The sequence below is a fragment of the Topomyia yanbarensis genome, chromosome 3 (genome assembly GCF_030247195.1).
Source record: "Topomyia yanbarensis strain Yona2022 chromosome 3, ASM3024719v1, whole genome shotgun sequence".
In the NCBI taxonomy this organism is placed as follows: domain Eukaryota; kingdom Metazoa; phylum Arthropoda; class Insecta; order Diptera; family Culicidae; genus Topomyia; species Topomyia yanbarensis.
The window spans coordinates 103,492,509-103,516,553 of NC_080672.1; the positions used below are offsets into that span (position 1 = coordinate 103,492,509).

A 24,045-nucleotide genomic window follows, 5' to 3' on the forward strand; every position below is an offset into this window, starting at 1 on the left:
GGCTAATTTCGCAGCTCGAAACGCTTCACGGCGGTTATCTCTTGCATCCTCGGTGCGAGCTCTTTGCATCCTACGTCTAGCTCTGAGACAGGCTGACCGTAGAGCTGCAATCTCGGCACTCCACCAGTATACCGGGCATCTACCGTTTCTTGGCAGTGTTTTTCTCGGCATAGTGGCGTCGCACGCGCGTGATAGAACAGTTACCAGCGCATCCCCGCTTAGACTGTCGGTGTTGGCCTCCAGTCCCAGGGCCGCGGTGAAAGCTTCGCTGTCGAAGTGATTGGACTTCCACCCGCGTACCTGACAGGGATCTCCCGCCCTCGGATGCTGCACACCATAGTTGATCTTAAAGCGGATTGCTAAATGATCGCTATGGGTGTAGCCTTCGTCTACCCTCCATTCCATGCCTGGAGCCAGACTCGGGCTGGCAAAGGTCAAATCAATCCACGCCTCCACTCCGTTTCTACGGAATGTACTAGCGGAGCCATCATAAGCTAGCACAGTATCGAGTTTCGCAAACGCTTCCATTAGCGCTTGACCCCTGCTATTTGTACAGCGGCTGCCCCACTCCACTGCCCAAGCGTTGAAGTCTCCCGCTATTACTACCGGTTTCCGGCCCACGAGGTCCGACGAGAGCCTGTCGATCATCTGGTAGAACTGTTCTATTGGCCACCTTGGTGGGGCGTAGCAGCTGCAATAGAACACACCATTGATCTTGGCAATCGCCACACCCTCGGCGGAGGGGTGTATTACCTCTTGAACCGGGAACCTTCCCGTTGTACAGATTGCCACCATTCCAGACCCGTCCGACACCCAATTGCCGTTGCCGGCAGGGATGCTGTACGGGTCTGATAAGAGGGCGACATCTGTCATCGACTCCGAGACCGACTGCCACAGCAGCTGTTGGGCTGCTGCACAATGGTTAAGATTTAGCTGTGTGACTCTCACGGCTTCTTCTTATTTAACTCGCCGAAGGGACACGAAGGTCCGCCCATAGCATGTTTATGGGCTTGCTTCTTAGCGGTGCAGATAAGGCACTTATATGCCTTAGTGCACCCCCGCTCTTTATGCCCCTCCTCGCCGCAGCGACGACATAGCTTGCTCCTATCTATGCCTTTGCATTCGTAAGCTTTATGGCCGGATTCTAGGCACCGATAGCACCTGTCCACTGAAGGCGGCTGGGGTATACTAATAGGGCATACCGACCAGCCGATCTTCAGCTTCCCTTTCTCGGTTACCTTTTTGGCATCCGCATTCAGTAGCCTGAGGTAGGCTACTTGGGTGCCAGAGGGTCCGTCCCTCAATCGCACAGAGGCCCGCTCGATTGTGACGCCGCAGTGCTCCTTGACGGCTGCGACGACGTCTTCTGCGGTCGTGAACTCGTCCAAGTGCTTGCACTGGAGAGTTGTTTCCGCACCTAGCGACCTGATTTGGGCGCCCTCACCAAGGACCTCTTGGGCCAAGGCCTTATATACTGCACTTGATTGTGCGCCTCGCTTCAGCACCAGGAGCATCTCTCCCGTGTTGGTGCGTCTTACGCTACGCACATCCTGCCCAAGGGCCGAGAGACTTTCGGCCGCCTTCATCGATTTAAGGACATCGGCGTATTTGTCCTTGTCGGTTTTTAACCACAAGGCTTCGCCTCTGTCCTTGGCGTTCCTCGCAGGCCGCGGTACCTCCGGTTTCGGTGCCGGCTTTTTCTTGGTAACCAGTGTCCAGGGGTTTGAGCCCCCCTGCCCCGGTCGTGCCGGGTTGCTGGTACCATCGCTCTCCACAGCGAGGTCACTCTCGCCCTCGCTTACCTCACCCAGGCGGCGTTTGACCTTGACGGTTGCACGCCGAGTGGTGTCGGTTTTGGCACCCTCGCCTGGCGACTTCCTAGGGCGCTTCGCATTCGATGCCGTCTTGCGATTGCCCTTTCCTTTTCCCTTCGAGGGGAACTCAGTCGCCGCTCCGATCGACGTGACTGCTCCGTAGAAGGTAAAGGCCACTCTCTGTGAACCTCTATCGACCTTCTCTCTTTCCTCCCTATTGGAGGCCACTGTCTGGGTTTCTCTGTCGGGCCTCTCCCGACATTCCACCCTCTCAACATAGGCCTGCTGTTCCTGTCTTGCGACACGAACAGCTTTCCGGAGCTCCAAGAGGCTCAACTTCAACTCCTTGGCTATGTTCTGCTTTGCGCTAGCGAAGTCGATTATAGAATCGAGTTGCTTCGCTACTTTGCGCATCGCAGCTATTGGCCCCTCCGATGCATTGGTAGGGATATTGCCTACCGCTGCTGGGGGGTCACTGGTGCTTTCGGGTGCAGCACTCATCGCTCCACTACTCTCCCCACGGGGGGGGGGAGACCTCGCCAAACCACCTCTAGCGAAGGGGTTTGGCACCTCCGTCTGTTTGTTTTTATTTTTATTCATCTCCATGTATAGTCCCACGAGTAGCGCGAGAAATATATGTCCGCCACGCCAGAGCTCCGCATTAGCGTGGTAAGGGACGCTTACTGTGGGGGTTGCCCAGGTACCCCACAGGCTCCGTTAACGATCGAGCATCTTTTTCACCCCCTCGATCACTCATCCCTCGGCACGGGTCGCTTCACGCCTTGGAATTGGGGTTATGCCCTACCTTGCTTTACGTGGTGATCTCGGCCCGGATCATCACAACCATCCTCCTTTACCAGGGCTTTGGACCTGTATCTCTGGTTCTCAATAGTTGCATGTACGTATGTTATTACAGACATGCTACTATTGAGATCCGTCATTCGCTAGCGGAGTTATGTATGTGTGTATGTATGTCTGTGTGTGTAAGTGATCAAAAATGTCACTCATTTTTCTCAGAGATGGCTGAACCGATTTTGACAAACTTAGTCTCAAATGATACAACGTTCCCATAGGCTGCTATTGAGTTTCTGATGGACCCGACTTCCTGTTCCGGAATTACAGGGTGATGAGTACGATCACACAGAAAATGTCGATTTTAATAAATTCTGCAATGAATGTATAAAGGTGAAAATTGTTCCAAAATATGATCACAACTGCTTCGATTTGTAGTATTAGGTCACTAACATCCATTCAAAGTCTCTTTGGCCACATTGACCACCATGATCGGTGCTGGAAGCCCCGGCGGAAGTATTCAAATTCGGAATAACAGTCACATCGGTTTCTCGGAGATGGCTGGGCCGATTCAAACCAAACTCAAATAAAACGTGTTGCGTCCCCGTAAATGGTTATTTAATTTCATCCCGATCCGACTTTCGGTTCCGGAGTTACAGGTTCTGCGTGCGTTCACATAGCAAATTGCGATTCAAACCGATACTCCGATGAAAGCAAAAAAGGTAAAAATTTCGCTAAAATGTCTCTCGAACAACTTAAATTTGCTGTTCTAGGTCACCGACGGCCAACCGAACTTTCGTTGACTACATTGACCACCATAGACGGTTCCGGAAGTGCCCGGGAAAAGCGACCATCTTTCAAAATTAACGAACTCACATCAGTTTACCGGAAATGGTTGGGCCGATTTTCACAAACTTAGTCCCAAATGATAGCTATCCCCACAGATGTCTATAAAATTTCATACGGATCGCTTATATGGTCCCGGAAATATAGACTGAACTGTCCGGTCACTTATAAAATTTCCAGATAAGCCGGAGCTCAAATTTTTTTTTCAAAGGGACCCCATGAAATTTTAGAAATCGTATTTTTGATGCCAAACTTTAAAATGCATCAAACGTCGAGATTTTATGTTATCTCGAAAATTTTTTTTTTATGAAAATCGACTTTTTGCGACTTAACCGATTTCGCTTCTTTTTTCAATTCAATATTACCGAGGCTGTTTTTTCTTTTGCAAAATTTTAGAACTCGAATAATGATTTCTTGTATATAGTTGTCAAGTCATGTATTATAAAATTGTAATGTATACATTTGAAAGTTTTTAATAAATATAAGCAACTAAAAAAATTCTAGTGTTCATGATTGAGAAAGGCACAATTGCACCGCTAGGTGGATCAAAACAGGTTTTTACTAGTAAAATAGCTCATAATTAGCGTTTACCGAAAAGTGCTGTAATTATTCTAATTATGTTGAGGTCGGCCAAAAAATTGAATTTTTCTTTATTCTTGTATCGTAAAGTTCAGGTTCTTAAGAATGTTACCTCAAATTTTTATAGAGATTGGAGCGGTAGACGCAAAGTTATAGCGTTTTTCATCTTGCTCACTTATGGAGGTGTTGCTTAAAAAATAAACTTTAAATGCGATTATCTCGAAATCATTTTTCCCAAAAACAACTTTGCGGTGACTACGATTGCCGAAAAAGTTTTCAACCGATCTCAAAACTTTTTTTGGCTTGTTCGTAATTTAACTGCCGTGTCCTTGAACGGTTCCATTTTTTCGTAAAAATTTTCATATTAATATTATGAATTTTTTAATAATTATTTCAGGTGAAAATAGTGATTTTTTTGGAAAAAATCGTCCCCGCTTAAAAAAAAAAATTATTAATCGATCGTTCAAGGACACGACAGGTACTAATGATTTTTTTTAGTTTGATGATTTCAGTTGAGCTGTTGGACAGGAATAGTAGGCACGGCAAATCTCTTTGAAAAAAACGCGTTTTGCGGAAATTGCTCTAACTTCGACAATTATTACTATTTTTTGTGTTCTCAAGTGGATTTTGTAAATTGAACATTGTACTACGCTAAACTTATAACAAGTATTTCATAAAAATAGGGCTTCATATGCTTATACAAATTCAAACTTTTCACTTTTTTCTCGCATCTCAACATATATAACCACTTAATCAACAAAATTGATCGTTTCTGTTGTTCATTTGGTACCCCTTAACTTTCTCTATAATTTGTTATTTGACACTTCATCCATACCTCTTTTCATTTCGCTGATATTTAATAGTTAACCTCACCACAAATATAGTGAGTTCGAAATCGTTGTTTTTGCTTATGAACGATGTGATCGTTGCGTCGAAATAAAAAGAGATAATCGAATGGAGTCAAAGAAAGAATCGTAGAACTTGCTGAGATAGATTATTTCTATGATAATAATGGTGATGTTTATTATTTACTATTTAAAGAAAATTAACGATAATGCTAATAATAACACTAACTTTAAACTAATTTACTTCTAAAAGCACTAAATTCTCTGAACCGAATGGTATTAATACATTTTTCTCCATAAAATTTGAATTATTAAAACGATCATGTTAGCTAAAGTTTGATTTTACGAAAAAGAATTATAGTTTGGCAAGGGATCTGTTCCTGTTGCAAGAAAATCATCGTTTTCGTGACGGATAAGATTGCAAATTTGAAAGTGTTCAAAATAATTTTCATTAAGTCTCATGATGGTGTAGTTAAGCTATAGCCAGATCTAGCCGGTTGCCATTTAAGCATGGACGTGCGACAATGGATCAACGTCAATGGAACACAAATCACCCTAGACGAGCTGAAACCACCAAATTATTCCCACTTTCGTTCGATAAACTAGCATTGAGCAATATGAAAGCAGCATGAACATATAAGAGTTCTTTGAAATTAGGATTAAATATTTGTTTCTGCGCTGGAATAAAATTTAATGAAATGACATGAATGAATCGACCAAACAGAATGAGTGAAATAAACTAATAAAGTTGAACATTTGATAAATTCGATCAAACTAAATAAAATTAATGAAATTATTAAAGCATAATAAATAAATGAATCAGCTAAATTTTTAAAGAAAATATAATTAATAAGAAAAAATTATTGTATCATCAAATTTAAATAAAAATTTTAACTTTTGAGGTCCGTGAAAATAATAAAACTGTCTGTTAGCATGGTCTTCCTTTGCAATGACACAAACCGTCGCTGTTGTGCTGTCTTATGACAAGCGCCATTTAGCACGTTTCGCGAAAAACTATTTTAAAAGTTTAAGAATGATTTTTTTTGAGATTTATAAATCTTAGAAGCTTTACGGAGAAAGCTATCGATGCGTCTATATTTTCTGTATACAGTAGTAAACGTTTTTTTTGGATTTGGTTTCGGGGGCCTGGGCCCTTCGGGCTCCCTGGCTGGCTACGTCCTTGTGACCCAAAATTATCTAGCATGTGGTTTAGGAAACCCTAAATGTGAATTGAGTTGTGAACTACCGTGCGCATCCACCTAACAATCAATTCCCATTGCAGGCGCATGGTCTACAATCAGTTTGCTACAACACTGATAAGCTCGAATGGTTCCATTCAATGCATTTCCCCCTCATTTAACTACTTATCATTAATACACAGCACATGTACGTACTTCTCAACTGTAACCACCGAAAGCGATAAACCGTGTACGCGAAACAAATTACAAATTCTGAAAAGCACGCCCCATTCATGTTCTACCAGGCACAAAATGTATTGTATACATCGATGATATACAATTACGTTTCACGCTGGTGGTTCTGAGGCTGTTACGACTGCTTAAGTAAAATCCGGATGGGTTGAGTTCCGAATATGTAAAATATTTCAACATCGAGTTGACGTTGCTTTTCGATTTACGAATGTGGGCACCAGCACAGTTGGGTGGAAAATGCGACAATCCGGTTTTTATTATGTGGTTGAATTAAAAGCAAACGCACGAAAACCATGCTAATTTCCGGCAGAACATAATGTTCGTTGTTGGCACATTCACTCCCCGTTCCTATATAAACGTAGGCAAACTGTATCACGAATTAAACTCACCTGTCACATGCGCCAGTTCCACCATCTCAGCACCGAACACTGAGAAGGCTTTCACGAATTCTGTAAAATTGGCCACTGATTCTAATCTACCTAAAGTTCTAGCTACCTGTGAACGAGAGACAATTCAAAATCAGTACACAAATGCCACAGCTTGGACGCACGCACTCCGTCCGCTCGAAACTTACCCTGTCTTTGGCTAATAATAACTGTTTAACGACCACAATATCGGCCAGCAGTAGGACCCGCGTCACCGAGCTCAGCAGGGTCCGGGCTGCCCGTATCATCGGTCCTCTGTCGTCAATCGGATTAGGCCGGGGCGCGTAGCCCACCGGGTCCGTTGCCGCAATATCACATAAACGCTCTATCGATGAGCCTGTAAGGAAAGAAAAGGGAAAAGTTAGGTGTATGTCGATGAGAAGATGTCACTGGTTTGCTGCTTGTCCGATCGACCAAAGCCGACGAATAGATATTTGTGGGCAGGATTATGGCAGAAAGCTTATTAGTGTTTAGGATGAGGGTATGACGCACATACTGGTGCGAAGGTATATCGAGATTTTAGGTGTGCCTAGATGGGTTCGGAGAAGTATTGTGTTAAGTATTGTAATGACTCTCTTGTGCTCGAATTTTTTCCTCGGATGCGGATCTCGCTTTTTGGTAGCTTTATAATTTTTGGGTAAGATTCTAGCAATCATGGAATCGATTTTATGTTGAGTACCTATAAGGTTTTTATCAGACATTCGTTTATTTGATAAAAGACATTTGCGTTTTTTTTTCTTTGTTTTACATTTAGAATTTCTTAAAACTAGGGGATTACACATTTAAATATTATTTTGTTTTTATATAATGAAACTAAAGAAAATTTTACAGCTAACTTATACATTTTGGAGAGTGGATAATATAATATTCGTAAGGTTAGGGCGAGGGCGTCATTTGGTGCGATTTTTGTATAATAGTGCACTTTAAGATTTTTAGAAGGGAGATTATTGAAGCAATGATTTATTAACTAAGAGGAATTTTATTAAGATTAGACGGGATTAATTAGGGCGATTTTCGAGTAGTGGTACTGTTGGCCATTTCTTAACGAGATTACAGATTGAAGTCCTACATCTGTGTATCAGAGACAGGGGAGAGTGGTTGGACAAGGCTGGCAGGGGGGTAATTTTGAGTTTTAGTTTCCGGCATCGGAATTCAACGGTAAGGATTACAGATTCGGACGGATCCGTCATATATTGGAACACCGGGCGGTCTTCCTCGAGCCGGCAGGGCCTCCTCCAGATGATTTCGTAGTACGGCTCAGATGCGGATCGGTAACACACCGCGTTGCGCGTGTGATGTTGTGCCGTAGGTCTCGTGTTTGTTGGGTCATTCGACAGAGATGTTTTGTGTCGTCTTGGAGTCGTATCAAACCATCGGTGGGGTACTGTAGACCGAAGATTTCTGAGATTGATAAGAGAAATAATAGGGGCAGTTAAATCTGAATATTGAAATTAAGGAAGGTATATACTAGGGACATACAGAGGAGATCGCGGCTTGCCAGTACATCTCGAACCGGAACATTGGGTGATCTTCTTCGGACCCGAAGGAAATCCAATAGTTGAGATGGGGTAGAACAGTACTAGGCGTATGCCCAGACAATGTGCTCGACATCGTGATAACCGTTGCCACAGGTGCAGATACCGCTTTTAGCGAGCCCAATACGTCGGAGATGAGCGTCCAGCGTGTAGTGATTGGACATATGCCGAGACATAACGCGAATGAAATCCCGACGCACATCCATCCCTCTGAACCAAGGTTTTGTCGATACCTTAAGGATTATCGAATGTAGCCACCTTCATAGTTCCCCATTGCTCCATAAAGTTTGCCAACTTTCAAGGGTTCCCTGATGAGTAATAAAAAGCCCGCCTTAGCTGAAGAGTCAGCTTCTTCATTACCTGGAATGGAGCAATGCGAGGGAACCCAAACTAAGGTAATCTTGCACGATCTTACAGACAAAGCGCACAGACGCTGCCAGATTTTGCCTAGAAAATATAGAATGTGCTTTTTAGGTTTAATTGAATGGAGAGCTTCGATTGAGCTGAGGCTATCCGAGACAATAAAGCAATGATCGCTGGGGAAAGTATCAATGATCCCAAGGGTGTACTGAACAGCAGTAAGTTCTGCGACGTTAACTGAGTTTGAATGAGACTGTGAAGTTTTGAATGAATATACCAAAGCCAGTGGACCAATCGAGGCTTGACCCGTCGGTGTAAAACTTCTTGTTGCAGTTGACTTCTCTAAATTTACTTTCAAAGATGCTTTGGATCACTTTCGGACGTATGTGATCCGGGATTTCACGAATCTTGTCCTTCATTTATGTGTCAAAGAATACAGTTGAATCAGCAAAGCGGAAACAGAAACTCCCGTACTCCATCTCCGACAATATCGTTGTTTTGTCCAGCCTGATCAGGTCTCCTGGATGGGCACCCCACCATGTTCCGGTTATTGTACGGAGATAAGTGATCCATTGTTGGCACTTCTGTTTCAGATACCTAATGTGACATCCCCAGGTTCCTTTAGAGTCGAACCAGACCCCGAGATATTTGAAAGTTGAAACCTGAGCAATAGTTTGACCCATTCATTGAAGCTTGAACATACGTGTAGCTCAGTTTTCTCCGTGGAGAACTCGATACCCAGCTGGAGGGCCCAAGCAGACAAATTGTCTAAGGTATCTTGCAATGGTCCCTGCAGATCTGCAATTCATCTGCAAGCTGCCTTAGTATGCAGGAATTGACAAGACGTTCATCAATGTCATTCACGTAAAAGTTGAACCCCGAGGAAGAGACAAATGGCTAATTCGTGATGTCGATAAATCACTATGCGAAAAATGCATGTGTTTTTCAGACAGCAAGTTTAGCAAAAAGTTGTTTAAAGCTGGTGCAGCTTCTCAGAATTTTTTTTTTGATAAAATCTGAATCAAAAGCTTCCTTTATATCTAAGAAAACTGATGCCATCTGCTCTTTGCTCGCATAAGCCATTTGAATTTCTGCTGAGAGCAACGCAAGACAATCGTTCGTCCCTTTGCCTTTGCGGAAACCAAATTGTGTATCTGACAGTAAGCCATTTGCTTCAACCCAATTATCGAGGCGAAACAAGATCATTTTCTCGAACAACTTTCGGATACAGGACAGCATCGCAATCGGTCGATACGAGTTGTGGTCGGAGGTTGGTTTTCCTGGTTTTTGAAGGGCGATGACCTTCACTAACCTCCAGTCATGAGGGACAATGTTACCCTCGAGAAACTTATTAAATAAGTTCAACAGATTCAAGTTAAATTTGATTCTGTATGGCCCCGGGGCTTTATTGTCACATGACAAGAGAGCAAGTGAGAACTCCACCATCGAAAACGGCGTTTCGTTCGCGTTATCGTGAGGGGACGTGCCGGGGCGGAATCCGGACAAAACCTTCTTGGTAAAATCGAATATCCAACGGTTCGTACATTCCACACTCTCGTTAGTACTGTTTCGGTTTCGTAAGCGCCGGGCCGTGCCCCAAAGAGTTCTCGTCGATGTTTTTCTCGTTAGCCCGTCGACGAACCGACGCCAGTAGCTACATTTTTTGGCTTTCATAAAACTCTTCATGCGCGTTTCCGCTATCGCGTACTATTAGGTAGCTGGCTGGCAGCCCGTCGTCCCGGAAGGTCTTATACGCGGCGGCCTACTCCGCGTACACGTCTGAGTACTCTTTGTCCCTTCATGGGTTGGGAGGACACTCGCGAGAGTTCGCGTCTGGTACGCGTTTAGTCTGAGCTTGAATCGCGGTATCGAAAATCAAGCCAGCCAGGAACCTGTACTCTTCCTCCGGAGGAAGCTCTTGTGTCGATTCTACTTTTCCGGATATCGGGGACGAATAGCTCTTCCAATCAATATTTCGTGTCATACGAAACATTGATTATATTCGGTTGTAAGTAGCGGTAAGTCCACTATTCGGATTCTTGTTTGCCAAGCGTACCCTTCTTTTCAGGGCGGCCTAGGTGCCTCTACCGGAATTTCGGATTTTCGTATGTAAACAACACAGAAAAAGGAGAACAAATAAACTAAATTTTACCGTGTTTATTTACTCCGATCTCCTCTGTTCTGCAAACTTCGATGATGCTGCTGGTGGCGGATCTGACGGGCGGTTTCTTCCGACCGGCCGGGACAACAACGGCCGAGTTCTCGCGATTTACGTTTGTTGCTCCGGCAGCGGTCCTTGGCTCTTAGCTAGTGAGGTGAGCTTGGCTCCTTTGTTGGAACCTCCCTAGCGACGATGGTGACAAATCACCGGATCATCTACTCGCCGTAAACGATCCCGGAAGTCACCGCAGTGATCTTCCCAGGGGGAACCTTTGTCCGCCCTGCATCGTTCTCCTTGGCGATTAACTGTGGAGGAGAGCTTTGCTCGTTCGACTCCTTTGCAATTAGCTAAGCCCTTATGGCGAACCGACACCACACTATACACTGTGCCCGAACCACGGGCCGGCACTTTTCGACAGTGCCCTAAACCGTTAGCAAAAATAATTACGATTGGCAGATGGTCGCTGCCGTGGGGATCAGAGACTACCTTTCACATGCAATCTAATCGCAGCGATGTCGAGCAGAGGTCTAAGGCGCTCGGACGCGCTGGAGGGGCAGGAATCCGTGTCATTTCACCCGTATTCAAAATGGTCATATTGAAGTTGTCGCAAAGCTCATGGAATAGGGTAGATCGATTATCGTCGTACCGTGGGAGTTGAAGTCACCTAAAACTAGCCTCGGTGCGGGGAGGAGTTCCGCAATATCGCAAAGCCGTCGGTGGCTAACTGAGGCTCTGAGGGGGATGTAGGTGGAAGCAATGCAAAGGTCTTTGCCTTTAATTCTGCTTTGGCAAGCGACAACTTCAATGCCTGGTGTCGAGGGGCGGTCGATTCGGTTGAAAGAATAGCTCTTTTTACTCCCCAAAAGTACTCCTCCGTAAGAGTCTTCTCGATCCAAGCGAATAATAATAAAATCGTGGAAATGTAGGTTTATTTCTGAAGTGAGCCATGTCTCGCATAGGGCAAATGCATCGCATTTCAAATTATTTAGTAAGATTTTAAACGAATCGATTTTCGGGATAATGCTTCTGCAATTCCACTGTAGAACAGTGATTAAATCCTTGACCTCGTTGGATGAATTAGCCGTCGAAGGATACAATCGCTGAAAGGAGGGGCAATTTCGTAGTGAACTGCATCAAGAATGTTTCTACTGCGGGGAGAAAGCTTATCAAGATGCTTTTAAGGGGGTCAGAAATATTTAAAGCTGCAAGAATACGGTTCACAATGTTTGAGGAATTTATTAAGTCAGCGCTGTTTTCTTTCTCTGGCTGAGATATGGGGACATTTGGGGTTTCTAATGCTCCTGGAAGTGCTGGGAACTCCTTTTCTGAGCTCAGGTTACTGAGACCGGGGGTGACTTGCTTCGGTTTTGCACCAGTACTTCCTTGAGTAGTTATTTTAGGGGGGCCATGAAGAGACACCTTCTGGCCTTTACGACGAAGCTTGGAAGAGGAAATGTTCCTCCTTTTTCTATTGCTTGCAGCAGAAGATGTTACATCCTGGGGTTCATCATAGTCGCCTTCGTCAGTAGATAAACTGGTATGGATGTTCGTAGAGGCCGGTGGCGTAGCTATCTTAAGCATTTCTGCAAAAGATTGCATAGAGCGTCCCTGAAGGGAACGCTTAGGTCTGTTTGTACGCGGGACATGCCGGGTGATAATGTGGGTTTCCCCACAAAAGAGACACTTTTCGACATCCCTTCCACAGGAATCCTCCGCATGATTCCCACCGTATTTCCCACAGCTGGCCTTATTGCTACAATGGCTGTGTGTCCTAATTGTTTGTAATTAGTACAGTTCATGACCCGTGGCATAAAGAGGTGAACAGGTAGACCAACCTTGGCAAACAGGAGGTCGTTAGGTAGAGCAGAACCGGCGAAGGTCATCCGATAAGAGTATGAGTTGACGTATCTTTTTTCACGTCATATGCGTCTGATGCTGAATGTAAACATTTGCACTCCAGTATCTCCACTAGCTTAAGCATGGGGTCTTTGAAACAGTCAGTGTTTCAGCAAGTCCTCGTAACTCAGACTCGAATCAGAAACGACCCCACAGACTTCAACCCTGTTAGCTGGAAAATACACCCTGTACTTCTCCCTAAAGGGCCCGTAATTAGCAAAATCATTTGCCTGATTTAAACTGTTTACAACCACCCGAAGGTTATCAGGACGAATTTTCGATATTTCTGTCACGGTCCGGAAGAAGATCACGACGGGCCCCGTGGCCGAGTTTGGATATACTTTGAGCCGGGGAGCCAATTTTGTTTCGACGTCCATCTCACCTTAAGATGAACCGCCGTCAGAGGAAGTCATTTTTGCACGGGCCTATTGCCCAATGCACGTTAGTAAGACAACCAAGAAGGGGAAACGTAAAATAATACTTGTGTATGTAACGGTATCCAGACGGCTTACTAGAAGAACACTGCTTCACTGGCCGGCTAACGGTATTCAGAAACAGAAACACAAAAGAAGGGAAAAAATACTGAAACCTTGACGAGGCGGAGAGTGCGTAAGATTAGCTTGAACGCGGATTAGTACTATTCTTTGTCGCTTAATACCACTCGGACTGGCAATGAAACACTTCTATCTCGACCGAGCGCTCGAAAAGGAATGCTTTTTATTGGAGCTTTTTACATTCCTCCAGAAAAACGACTATATTCTTCTATTACACAGCTACATCTAGACTTCATAGAGCACGCTTCTTCTCAAACAGATGCAAACGATGTGATGATAGTCCTTGGCGATTTCAACCAACCAGGACTCATGTGGGTTTCTTCTGGACGTGGGTACGCTTACCCTAACCCGTTATCCTCGACAACAAATCCTGCCAGCCGCTTACTTCTGGACGGGATGGCTTTTCACGGACTAAGTCAAATAAGCACGATTTCCAACCACCAATCTCGTTCTCTTGACCTTGTCTTCGTCAATGAGAACGCTTTGCCTGAGTATTCTGTGAGTGAAGCTTCCAGTGTGATTGTTCCTTTGGATAACTATCATCACCACTATATGAAGAAGCTCTAGCTGTGAATCGTCCTAATTTTCGCAAAACTGATCTAGTAGCTCTACGCCGCTCTCACTATTGCTGATCGACTGGAGTGTACTACTTGATGCTGCGGTTGATCTCTATAGTCGATTACTCCTTGACTGTGTTGAAAAATCCGTTCCAAATTAACAGCCTCCTAGTATGCCTCCCTGGTCAAAGGTAATGCTTCGGAATCTGAAACGCATTCATGTCAACGTTGTACGTGCGTACACAAATCGACGAAGCTTTATTCTCAAGTGCTTTTTCGCAATAGCCAGTAATGAGTACCGTTGTTACAATACATTGCTGGATATGTGAACCGCATCCAGCAAAACTTGCGACGAAATCCGAAGGGCTTCTGGACTTTTGTTAATACGAAGAGAAAGAAGGTGTTCAGTCATGATTCCGGTACACAAGTAAGGTGACAAAAGCAAAATCAAGAACTGCCGGGGAATCACTTCGCTGAGAATCGAGCCAAAATTTTCGAATCGCTTATCAACGAGGTGCTGTTTTCTGCTAGTAAACATTACATAAGCACTTGTCAGTACGGATTCGTCCCTGGTCGATTGGTTGCAACAAATCTAGTTAGCTTCAAATCGTTTTGCATTAAAAAAATATCCAAGAAACTCCAGGTGTACACGGTCTACACCATCTTAAGGCTGCTTTCGACACAGTTAACCACGAAATTCTGCTAGCATAGCTTGATAAACTAGGATGTACCACGAGATTCTGCCACTGGCTGCGATCCTACTTTGAACACCGCGAGGTCGTCGTGCAAATTGGTGACAGCGTGTCTGAATACTTTTCTAATAATTCCGGAGTTCCTCATGGTAGTACTCTAGGTACGTTAATATTTTCATTATTCGTACATGATGATTCGTTCTAATGCGTGGAGGGAAACTGTTTTTCGCCGCTTCAACATGTTTGCAGAGCACTTCGACTTCGATACCAATTCATCACAATTTCGTCAGCGTTTGCTGTTAGGCTATTTATTTTTAGTTTAGTTCAATAAGACTTATTGTCAGTTGAACACAAACTTTTAAATACAAATACATATTTAACAACCCTTTAAATTTACACACTCAGAAGTGCTCTTCTTCGTCTGAACCATACACCATCGATGGTTTGATGGGACTTCAAGTTAACACAAAACATCTCTGTCGAATAGCCAGCTAACGCGGGACCTATAGCACAATCATCATACGCGCAACTCGGTGTGGTGCCGATCCGCATCTGAGCAGTACTACGAAATTGTCTGGAGGAACCCCTGCCGACTCGAGGAGAAACATCATGCAATTCCTGATTTGGGCCGTCCGAGACTGTAACCCATGCCGTAGGTCTCCCGATGCCAGAAACTGAAAGTTAATATTTTCTCCCCCTATCATGTTTGTCCACCCTCTCTTCCCTGTCCCTGATACCCAGAAGTATCACCACCTGAATAATAATGGCTCATGAGATTGTCATTGAAATCAGATTTTCAGACACATTGATAAATCGATAGCGAAATGATTACTTCCGAGTAACGAAAGTTGTCTACAGAGCAACCTAAGTAAATATAAATACTGAATTCTTTGATAAGCTTAAACTTAAGCATTCGTTTCACGCAAATATTCCCTAAAACAATAGAATAAAAACATTACTGCAATGTGTGTCGAGCAGCATCTAATAAATGTCCAACGTAATCAAGATACATGAGACTGCGGTTGATCGCTTTTCCCTTATGTAGCGTGGAAACGACTGTCTGATACAAAAATAAATCGACTTGATTACATGTATCCAATCCACCCAATACTTTTTGCACAGGTGGATTACTCCGACAGCTGCTATATTGAATTTCGTGCTCTTCCAACTACCGGCGTCAGTCGATGAAAGCACACACACGGTCTCTCCACCCCAAGCCGGGATTCGAAATAGGGAACAACGACACTCCAAAGCCATCGCCCTACAACAATAACAACAGCAGCCGGTATGCGGGAGCTGTCACAATAGTCTGTCGAGAGTAATTAGAGCATGAAATTGCTTCAGGCCTATTTTTCTGGTAGTGGCACACCAAGGAAAAGAACCACCACGGCTCTAGCTGAATGCAGTAGGCTGTGCATTAATTCGCAATTGTTTTGCACAATACCGGCAGCTTCAGCGGGGCACAACAATCCACACCCCCGTTGGTTGAATATTTTTCTAGTGCACAGTTTTTTTCCCCGTTATTGTTGTTGTTGTTGTCAGAAGTCGCAACTCCGAAAGCCCCTATTTTAATTTCATCTCATTCATTCTAGCCTGAAGTGGTCCACAGTGGCATCAGTGAAACTGGCTGACTCCAACGCACACTGCATGCATAGGTCGGGACTAAGTGGCCCTGCTGGGAGAGAGCTTAGCCGGGCAGAGAGGACGGCTGGCTGAAATGGTTCACAGTAGGCAGGAAGACATTGACCCAATTCCCGCCGGGGGATTTCCTCACGTGCATTTTGAATGCAACGCCTGCACAGAGATCTACGTGAATATGAATGCATGTATGGGACCAATATCGTATAGAGTTGTATCATGAATGAAACGGATGGTGGAAAGTGGTGGGATAAAGTTTATGAATAGGATATGTGAGCGAATCTATCCGTGCGAGTAAGAGAGAGTGGGTGGTGGAAAATTTTATTGTTTCCATTTTAGGATGGTGTATGTAGTAATATCCGGCTAAGGGAATATCCATAACCAGGTAGCATCCTGAATGGTAAGTGCTTTGCGAAATTAACACTTTATCATATATGACTGTAGATAAAAACACGACAAAAATCTAAATTGTGCAGATAAAATACAGAAGAAAAAGGCCTTTTGATAATCTGTAAAAATATTAGGAAGGGTGTAAATGTGTTCACATTCCCTGCGTGTCTAAGCAGCTGCACAGAGAACAATCCTTTGTATTCGGAGGACGGATTTTCTGGTGAATAGCGTGACGTAGACATACCGTCTATAGTGGAGAATGATTGTTTCATGGGAGTGAAAATGTCTGGGAATTAGATTAATTTGAGCCCAGACTGATTCACACTGCTAATGCTATTGTGATGCTATGGGTCTACATTTCAATTGGAATAAGTGGCACTGGATTCTAAACTTTAGCCAGTCTTGCGCCTAATGTCAAACAAAAGCTTCCGAGGTTGCGTGTTGTAAAGCCTTTTGTTATTTACCAGTCAGTTTCACACAGCACATATGGTAGTTTTATTCCGAGCTTCATAGCTAGGTTGGTTAGCTATGGCGATAGAGGAGACGTGCTAAAGGCGTTGCTTACTTTTTCTGTTTCTTTTTTTTTTTCTGGAAAACGATTAATTTATGAAGGCGTTGAAAGATCTCGTTCCTCTAGCTCCGAATATAAATATTGCCGAATCCAAAGACAACGAATAGGTGATGTGGGTTGAAGGTTAACATGAAGTAAAACTGTTAAATTACTGTCAATTTGGACTAAATAAGTTTTTTTTTGTGTTTGCGTTCAATTGTATATTCCAAGCATAAAAGATGTGGCCTGCCTTTAACATTTATGGCAATTTCGTTTTTGACAGTGCACTACACCGGTGTAGTTGGTGCTACACTCATTCAAACTTGGGTGTAATCAGTCTATCTCTTTTTTTGCACTACACCGGTGTAGCACCGAGAAAAAACGAAAACGCCATTAGAAAGGTGATGCTATTGTTTCGACCTTCGACTATTTAACCGTGGCCTGGAAGTACGAGTCTTCTATACTATTCGACTCAGTTCGCCAAGAGCTTGAGCTTGTGTAACCACCCCTGGCTGCTACTCCGTTGTCGATCTGGACTAGCTGAAGTTGCACAGGGAATAAGAAGATAATTATGTTTAGGAGTAGCGAAATAACTTTCAATGTGCAACTCCTGGTAATCCTAAACTGATTTATTGATCAATACCGGCGCCGGTCAGGCCCTAACGTAGATCGCGGAAGGAAAGGGAAGGAATGGTTAGTCCAATACTTACTTTTGCTAGAGGCCGTATATACTACTGCGCACTCCACATGTATCACGGGAGGAGGATATTTGTTAGTAAGTACAGAAGTTGGATTCTACTCCTTCTTTACCGACGCCAGAGAGGTGACTCCACTATCTGGACTAGAGATACCGATCCGTCAACTCATGGACCGGGGACCAATGGCTTTACTTCCCTTCCGAAGGAAGACGTGACCACAGATTTTTTCTCCTCAGAAATATCTCAACGACCTCGGCTGGAATTGAACCCAGGCCAACTGGAATGAGTGGCAGTCACGCTTACCACTCAACCACTGGCGCCGTCTATTCGACTCAGTTCGTCAAGATCGGAAAAAGTCTGTATGTATGTACTCAGGTTTAAAAAGCTTCAAAAGCGTGGCTTGTTGTATTGGTACTGTGTGTGACTCACGTCTCACTTTCGTGCCAAACCACGGAACTACATACTACACAGGTATTATTTCGGGGGAGTGAGGTAGGGGGGTCGTTGTGCTTTCGTCGCAGCTCTATTTTTGTTCATGAGTTATCCACAGCTATCTCGGTGCCTCACTTGGTCGATGAAATGGTTAGACCTTTGAGCCATTTAGTTCTCGACTCTTCTCTTGCTTTATGTCTCCATCTATTACTTCGTCATTTAGCTCTCGTATCATTGAATCGTTTAGCTGCTGATTTTATGAATCATTCAACTCCGAGAGTCATGCAGCTTCCAGCTTTATCACTATTTACTCGGATAGTCCCCTGCGTTAAAATCACTCTAGAGTTTCCCGACGTAGAAATATCTCCCGAAACTGATACTCGCTTACTTGAGTCATTTAGGTTCTAGCCTTACCGAGACCTACTCGAATATTATCCGGCGGTGGAACTATCCCACTTCGACTGAGAGTACTTCGCCGGCGGAATTTCTCTTGGTTTAGATACCTTTTACATTTCTTATAAAAGAAATGTATAGAATTCGCTCAAACTTTCAAGATTTTTTCCGAGGCCCGGAGGGCCGAGTCTTATATACCAATCGACTCAGCTCGACGATTTGGGACAATGTCTGTGTGTGTGTGTCTGTGTGTGTGTGTGTATGTAACGGACAAATTCTCATTCGTGTTTCTCAGCAATGGCTGAACCGATCTTATCCAAACCAATTTTAAATGAAAGAACTAAAAAACAGTATGAACGCTATTAATTTGTTTTTGATTCTGATGTTTAGTTTCCAAGATATGAATGTTTGAATGTGTAAAAATGGCGTTTTTTGCAGTTTTTTTAAATGATCTGCCGAAATTGACAACATAGATTAACACTTTATATGTTTTTAGACAGCTTTAACAAATACCTTTCAAACAAGATATAGATTGTTGAAATCGGACTGTTATCAAAAGAGATATTTAACATTGAATGCGGACGAAAGATTTTTATCATTTCCCATTGCCAGAAATATGACCAAAAACATGTAATCTATTATTAACGCCAAAACGGCTTATTTTAGGTCAATAGTATCTTCGGAGAATATAATGGAGGCAATACGCCCTTTCTTTTGGTATTGTGCTTTTACTGATTAATCTCCCTATGAGTGAGATATTTTCACAAATTTTCTTGGAAGTGATTATATCGAAATGATGCCTTCAGCAAATTTGTAGCTCTTATTTTTGCGAATAACTTTACTGAAGACATAAAATATCTATTTTGAATACTTTAAAAGTTATGGCTTGTTGTTTGTGGATTACCTTTTGTCGCCCATTTATTGTTCAATATAGTAATAATCCATTGAAATAAGCCAAACATTATTACGATAAAAAGAATTTTGTATTTCATTTTTCTATCTACAACCGCTAGAAATAATCACCGAACACTTCCAAGTTGTCTGGAAGGAACTTGATACCTTATCAGTGCAAAAATGTTCATTTGTACGAACCTTCTGACTGCAATTTTTCTAACTTATAACCAACGGATCGATCGAAACATATCGGAAAATGAAAGTGAAGTAAATAACTCCAAGCAACGGCGTAGCCAAGAGAAGGTTTTGGGGTTTAACAACTTCCCTCCCTACCACACCCAAAAAATATATTGGATTGCAATTGAAAATTTATTGATGCAGACTGATTTAATTCAATATTACAATAACAATTATCTGATCCGTATATTGATAACCTGTTGTTGTAAACATCATGAGGACTTTTGATAAATTGTCGGAATGGGGTCCTGATATGTAATTGATCTATTGGTCTTGATTTCACAGTTGCCTAATAGCATCAATATCAAATTCCTGCCTGAAAACATTCCAATAGAAAATTCCAGAGTTCTGTAATCAATCATAATCCTCAAATTTCTTTTCAAATTGAGCTCGCTTTTGTAGAGATGTACTGTAATGAGGGTCTTTATTTAATAGAAAGCGAAGTTAAAATTGATTTAATGTCTATGAAACATTTGCTAAAAATGTTTTTGCCTTTCTCATTCACTCTAAAATTCGTCAATCTAATCCCGACCGGGAGGGCCGAGTGTCATATGCTAATCGACTCAGTTCGTCGAGATCGGAAAATGTATGTGTGTGTATGTATGTATGTGTGTATGTGTGTATGTGTAAAAAAATATGACCTCTGTTAATCAGAGATGGCTGGATCGATTTGCACAAAGTTAGTCTCAAATGAAAGGTACAACCTTCCCATCGGCTGCAATTGATTTTTTTTATTGATTGGACTTCCGGTTCCGGAGTTAGGAGTTGAAGAGTGCAATCACACAGCAAATTCCCATATAAACTGAAATGAAAAATTTTCAAGATCAAATTTGTATTTTTGATGCCAGATGTTTCAGTATCACATAGTATCTCAAGATCGTGGCTGTCGATCGATTGTACGTATGTGCAAATCGTACTGAACATGTAATATTCATTTCCACCATCGTATTGAACATAACCAGCCATGGAATCGTAGTCTGGACAAATGAGAAAAGCCCAATTGCACCACTAGGTGGATCAAAATAGGTTTTTATTTTGGGAATGCGTCGAGTTGAGACGAAAACGTAATATGATTAATAACGAGGATAACACTTTCCGAATGTAGAGAGAAATTTATGAAAAATGACGATTTCCATTCGACTCTAGCAGGTCCTGGTCGATTTTGATGAGAATTTGATTTTTGTTGTATGACCCATTATATGTATAGGTCAAATGTTCCAAAACAATAATTTAAGGTCAAGATAGCATCATTTTGAAACCGCCAATTTCGGAGGTTTAGTATCTTCGATGAGTTTTACAAACGAACAGCGCATCATTTGATAAAGTAATTTTGACGGTATATCGTCCAAGAAGTATTTATGGTGAATTTTCTCAGGTTAATATTCATGACTACAATAAAGTCTCAACAAATTTGCTAAAGACACGAACTCTGTTACTATTGTCTGAAAAATTAATTCTGCATAATTTTAAAACTTCAAAAATTACGGTTTCGGAATTATGCCGTTTGGACAGTAAGATCGATTTTCACCAAACTCCCACAAATTGTAAAATTGGTATTGTAAAAAAACGTAAGGGCGATAGGTGGGACCGAAAAATTAACCAACGCCAAAGGGACTATATTCTATATATACTATCATTTTGTCAATTTCAATAGCAAACACAAATTTTAATTTAATAATTTCAAATACTTTATGAAGTTTTGGGTTTCGATCACTGAATCATGCAATCTAGGATGTAAAAAACACAATAGTTCTTAAATAGGAAATAAAACCAAGTCTGGAAATATTCACTGTTGATTTTCTTTGAATGGTATCACTGCTACTATCGCTTTTTTCAAGAAAAAGCGTTGATTTCTTAGTTCTCAGTCGCGTTGTAAATTTGAGTAAAGTATAAACTTCAAATCGATTAAAAAAAATCGATTTTTTTGGCTCAGTACAATATACATAACCCCTTTAGGAAAATTCAGTTTTCCCACCACAATGCATTTATTGAGGAATTTAGATATTTTATTAACAGAGCATTAGCAATAATTCGTTTGTATGTCTATTTTATTGGCCATTTTTTCGCTTTCCCATTGATTTGGTTTGAGATTTCTAGCACTGATGTTGTCCTATGCTGATTTGAGCGATTCTCTGAGTCCTGCCACTATCCCATGTAGTATGTGTTATCAAAAACATCGCGAAGCATCAAGTTCTAAATGTTCTCAAACGATATAATATCCGAAGAGAGTGATAAGAGTTATAAGAAATGTCTCATCACACTGTTAGGTGGATTAAAAGCGTTTTTCGTGAGTTAATTAGCTCCCTGCTAATAACAATCTATCCTACTGTGAATTCCTCTCCGGTAATACCCCTACTTCGGGGAGGAGCTTTTATGTACATAGCACGCACTCTAATCCAACTACTTAGTAGTTAGTTGATTCAGTAGGGTTACAGCACCCCTCCTGGTTCGAGTGGACTCGTTGGCTAAGTGGCAGCAAGAGTGGGATAACGCGGAGAAAGGAAGGTGGACCCACCGACTCATCCCAAATGTGTCTACTTGGGTACATAGGAAGCATGGAGAGGTGAACTTCCATCTGACACAGTTTTTGTTCGGGCATGGATGCTTCCGGAAATACCTACATCGGTTGGGACACGCTTCGTCACCCCTTTGCCCGGAGTGTGTCAAAGTGCAAGAGACATTGGAACACGTGGTCTTTGAATGCCCCAGATTCGAAGAAGTCCGAAGGGGTATGCCTGATATAACAGTGGACAATATCGTCGAAGTGATGTGCCGCGACGAGCATATCTGGGACGCTGTCAACAGAGTGGTTACGAGTATGCTCTCCGAGCTGCAAAGGAAGAAGCGAAGGGACCAACAAAGTAACGACATTGGCTAGAAAACCGCAGTGGAACCACAAATAGGGTTTCGGGAGAAACTCCGCCGCCGGGAAACTCACCGACGGTGTTGACTGGGTCCATCGCCGGGGACCAGTTGAGTAGTACGCGATGTAGCAGCGGGCTCTGGTCGTCGGGGCGCCAGCGAACTGGACGTCAAGCTTCATCGGAATCGCCGGACCGACCTCGACACTCTACCGGGTAGCTCGTGAGTAGGCTAGATCCACCGCCGGGGATTCGACAGAGTAGACCGCGTCGAATAGCCAGAAGTGGGTCGTTGGGGCGCCAGTGAACCGGAAGCTACGCTCCACCCGGAATCGCTGGATGGACCTCAGCACCTACTGGCTGGCTGTTGAGTAGGCTAGGTCCACCGCCGGGGACTAGACCGAGTAGACGAAGCGGGGAGCTTAATGGCTCACAGAAACGTACATCGGTATCGGGAGCAATCTACCGCCGGAGAATTCACGATAGGGTAGATTCGGCGTCGTGGACTACCCGACAGAATCGTGACGAAAAAGGGGACGAATTGGCTCACGAAACAAACACCGGTAACGAAAAAAATTCCGTTGTCGGGGAACTCTCAATCGGAGTAGGATAAGCGATAAAGCTGGGAGGTAAATGGTTCAAGAAAGTGGGTATTGGTGTCGGGGGAAATTCCTCCGTCGGGGAACTATCGGTCGGAGTAGGATGAGTTCATCGTTGAGCACAATCCAAGCAGATCGTGATAAGGCCGGGAGCTGAATGACTCACGGAAACATGAGCTAAATGGCTCAGGGAATCAGCACCCAAACGGCTCACCACGGGGACGAGAACTAAACGGCGACGTAATAGATGGAGACAAGAAGCAAGAGAAGAGTCGGGAGTTAAATCAAAACTCATAGGTCATGCCACTCCATGAACCAAGCGAGGCTCCGAGATAGAGCAGCAGAAAGAGGTGCGACGAAAGTGCAACGAACCCCCCCACGAAATAATACGATGACGTAGTTCCGTGGGAAGAAGGGCGTAAAAATAAGAAATGTTTTAGTGGTTAGGCACGAACGTGAGTCAGGAGTTCCACACAGTGCCAATACACTACAGGCCAGGCTTTTGAAGCTTTTTAACCTTACTATAAAAAATCACTCCTCCTCGGCACGCTACCAGTTTTCGACAATCCACATCACGTGGAAATTTCTGTATGGCAACTCCATCCTGGAGTGCTATTTAGCACCGCAATTCTTTTAGGCCCTTTGGCTCCATTCTTGTGCCTTTTGACACCACTTCCTCGTCGAGATCCCGACTTGTTCGCGAACTACTCGGTCTAGTCCCCGACGATGGAGAATTCCCTGGCGAGAGAAGTTCTCCCGAAACCGAGTCAATCAGCCAGGTGCCGAGATCAGTTCGGCGATTCCGGTGTAGCAGAGCGTCCGGTTCGCAGGTGTCCCAACGACCCGCGACTGATAGTGTCTTCTTTG

At 43.4% G+C, this 24,045-nt stretch overlaps 1 protein-coding gene across 6 annotated transcripts in view; it reads right to left on the reverse strand.

Moving 5' to 3' along the window:
- Positions 1 to 24,045, reverse strand: part of LOC131690553 (alpha-catulin) — a 504,668-nt gene that overhangs the window by 76,663 nt on the left and 403,960 nt on the right. For all 6 annotated transcript variants that reach the window (XM_058976422.1, XM_058976423.1, XM_058976420.1 and 3 more), the window contains 2 exons: positions 6,881 to 7,068; positions 6,696 to 6,801 (listed from right to left, as the gene is read on the reverse strand). In XM_058976422.1, coding sequence (XP_058832405.1) covers positions 6,696 to 6,801; positions 6,881 to 7,068 — 294 coding nt within the window. The remainder of the gene's footprint in view (positions 1 to 6,695; positions 6,802 to 6,880; positions 7,069 to 24,045) is intronic.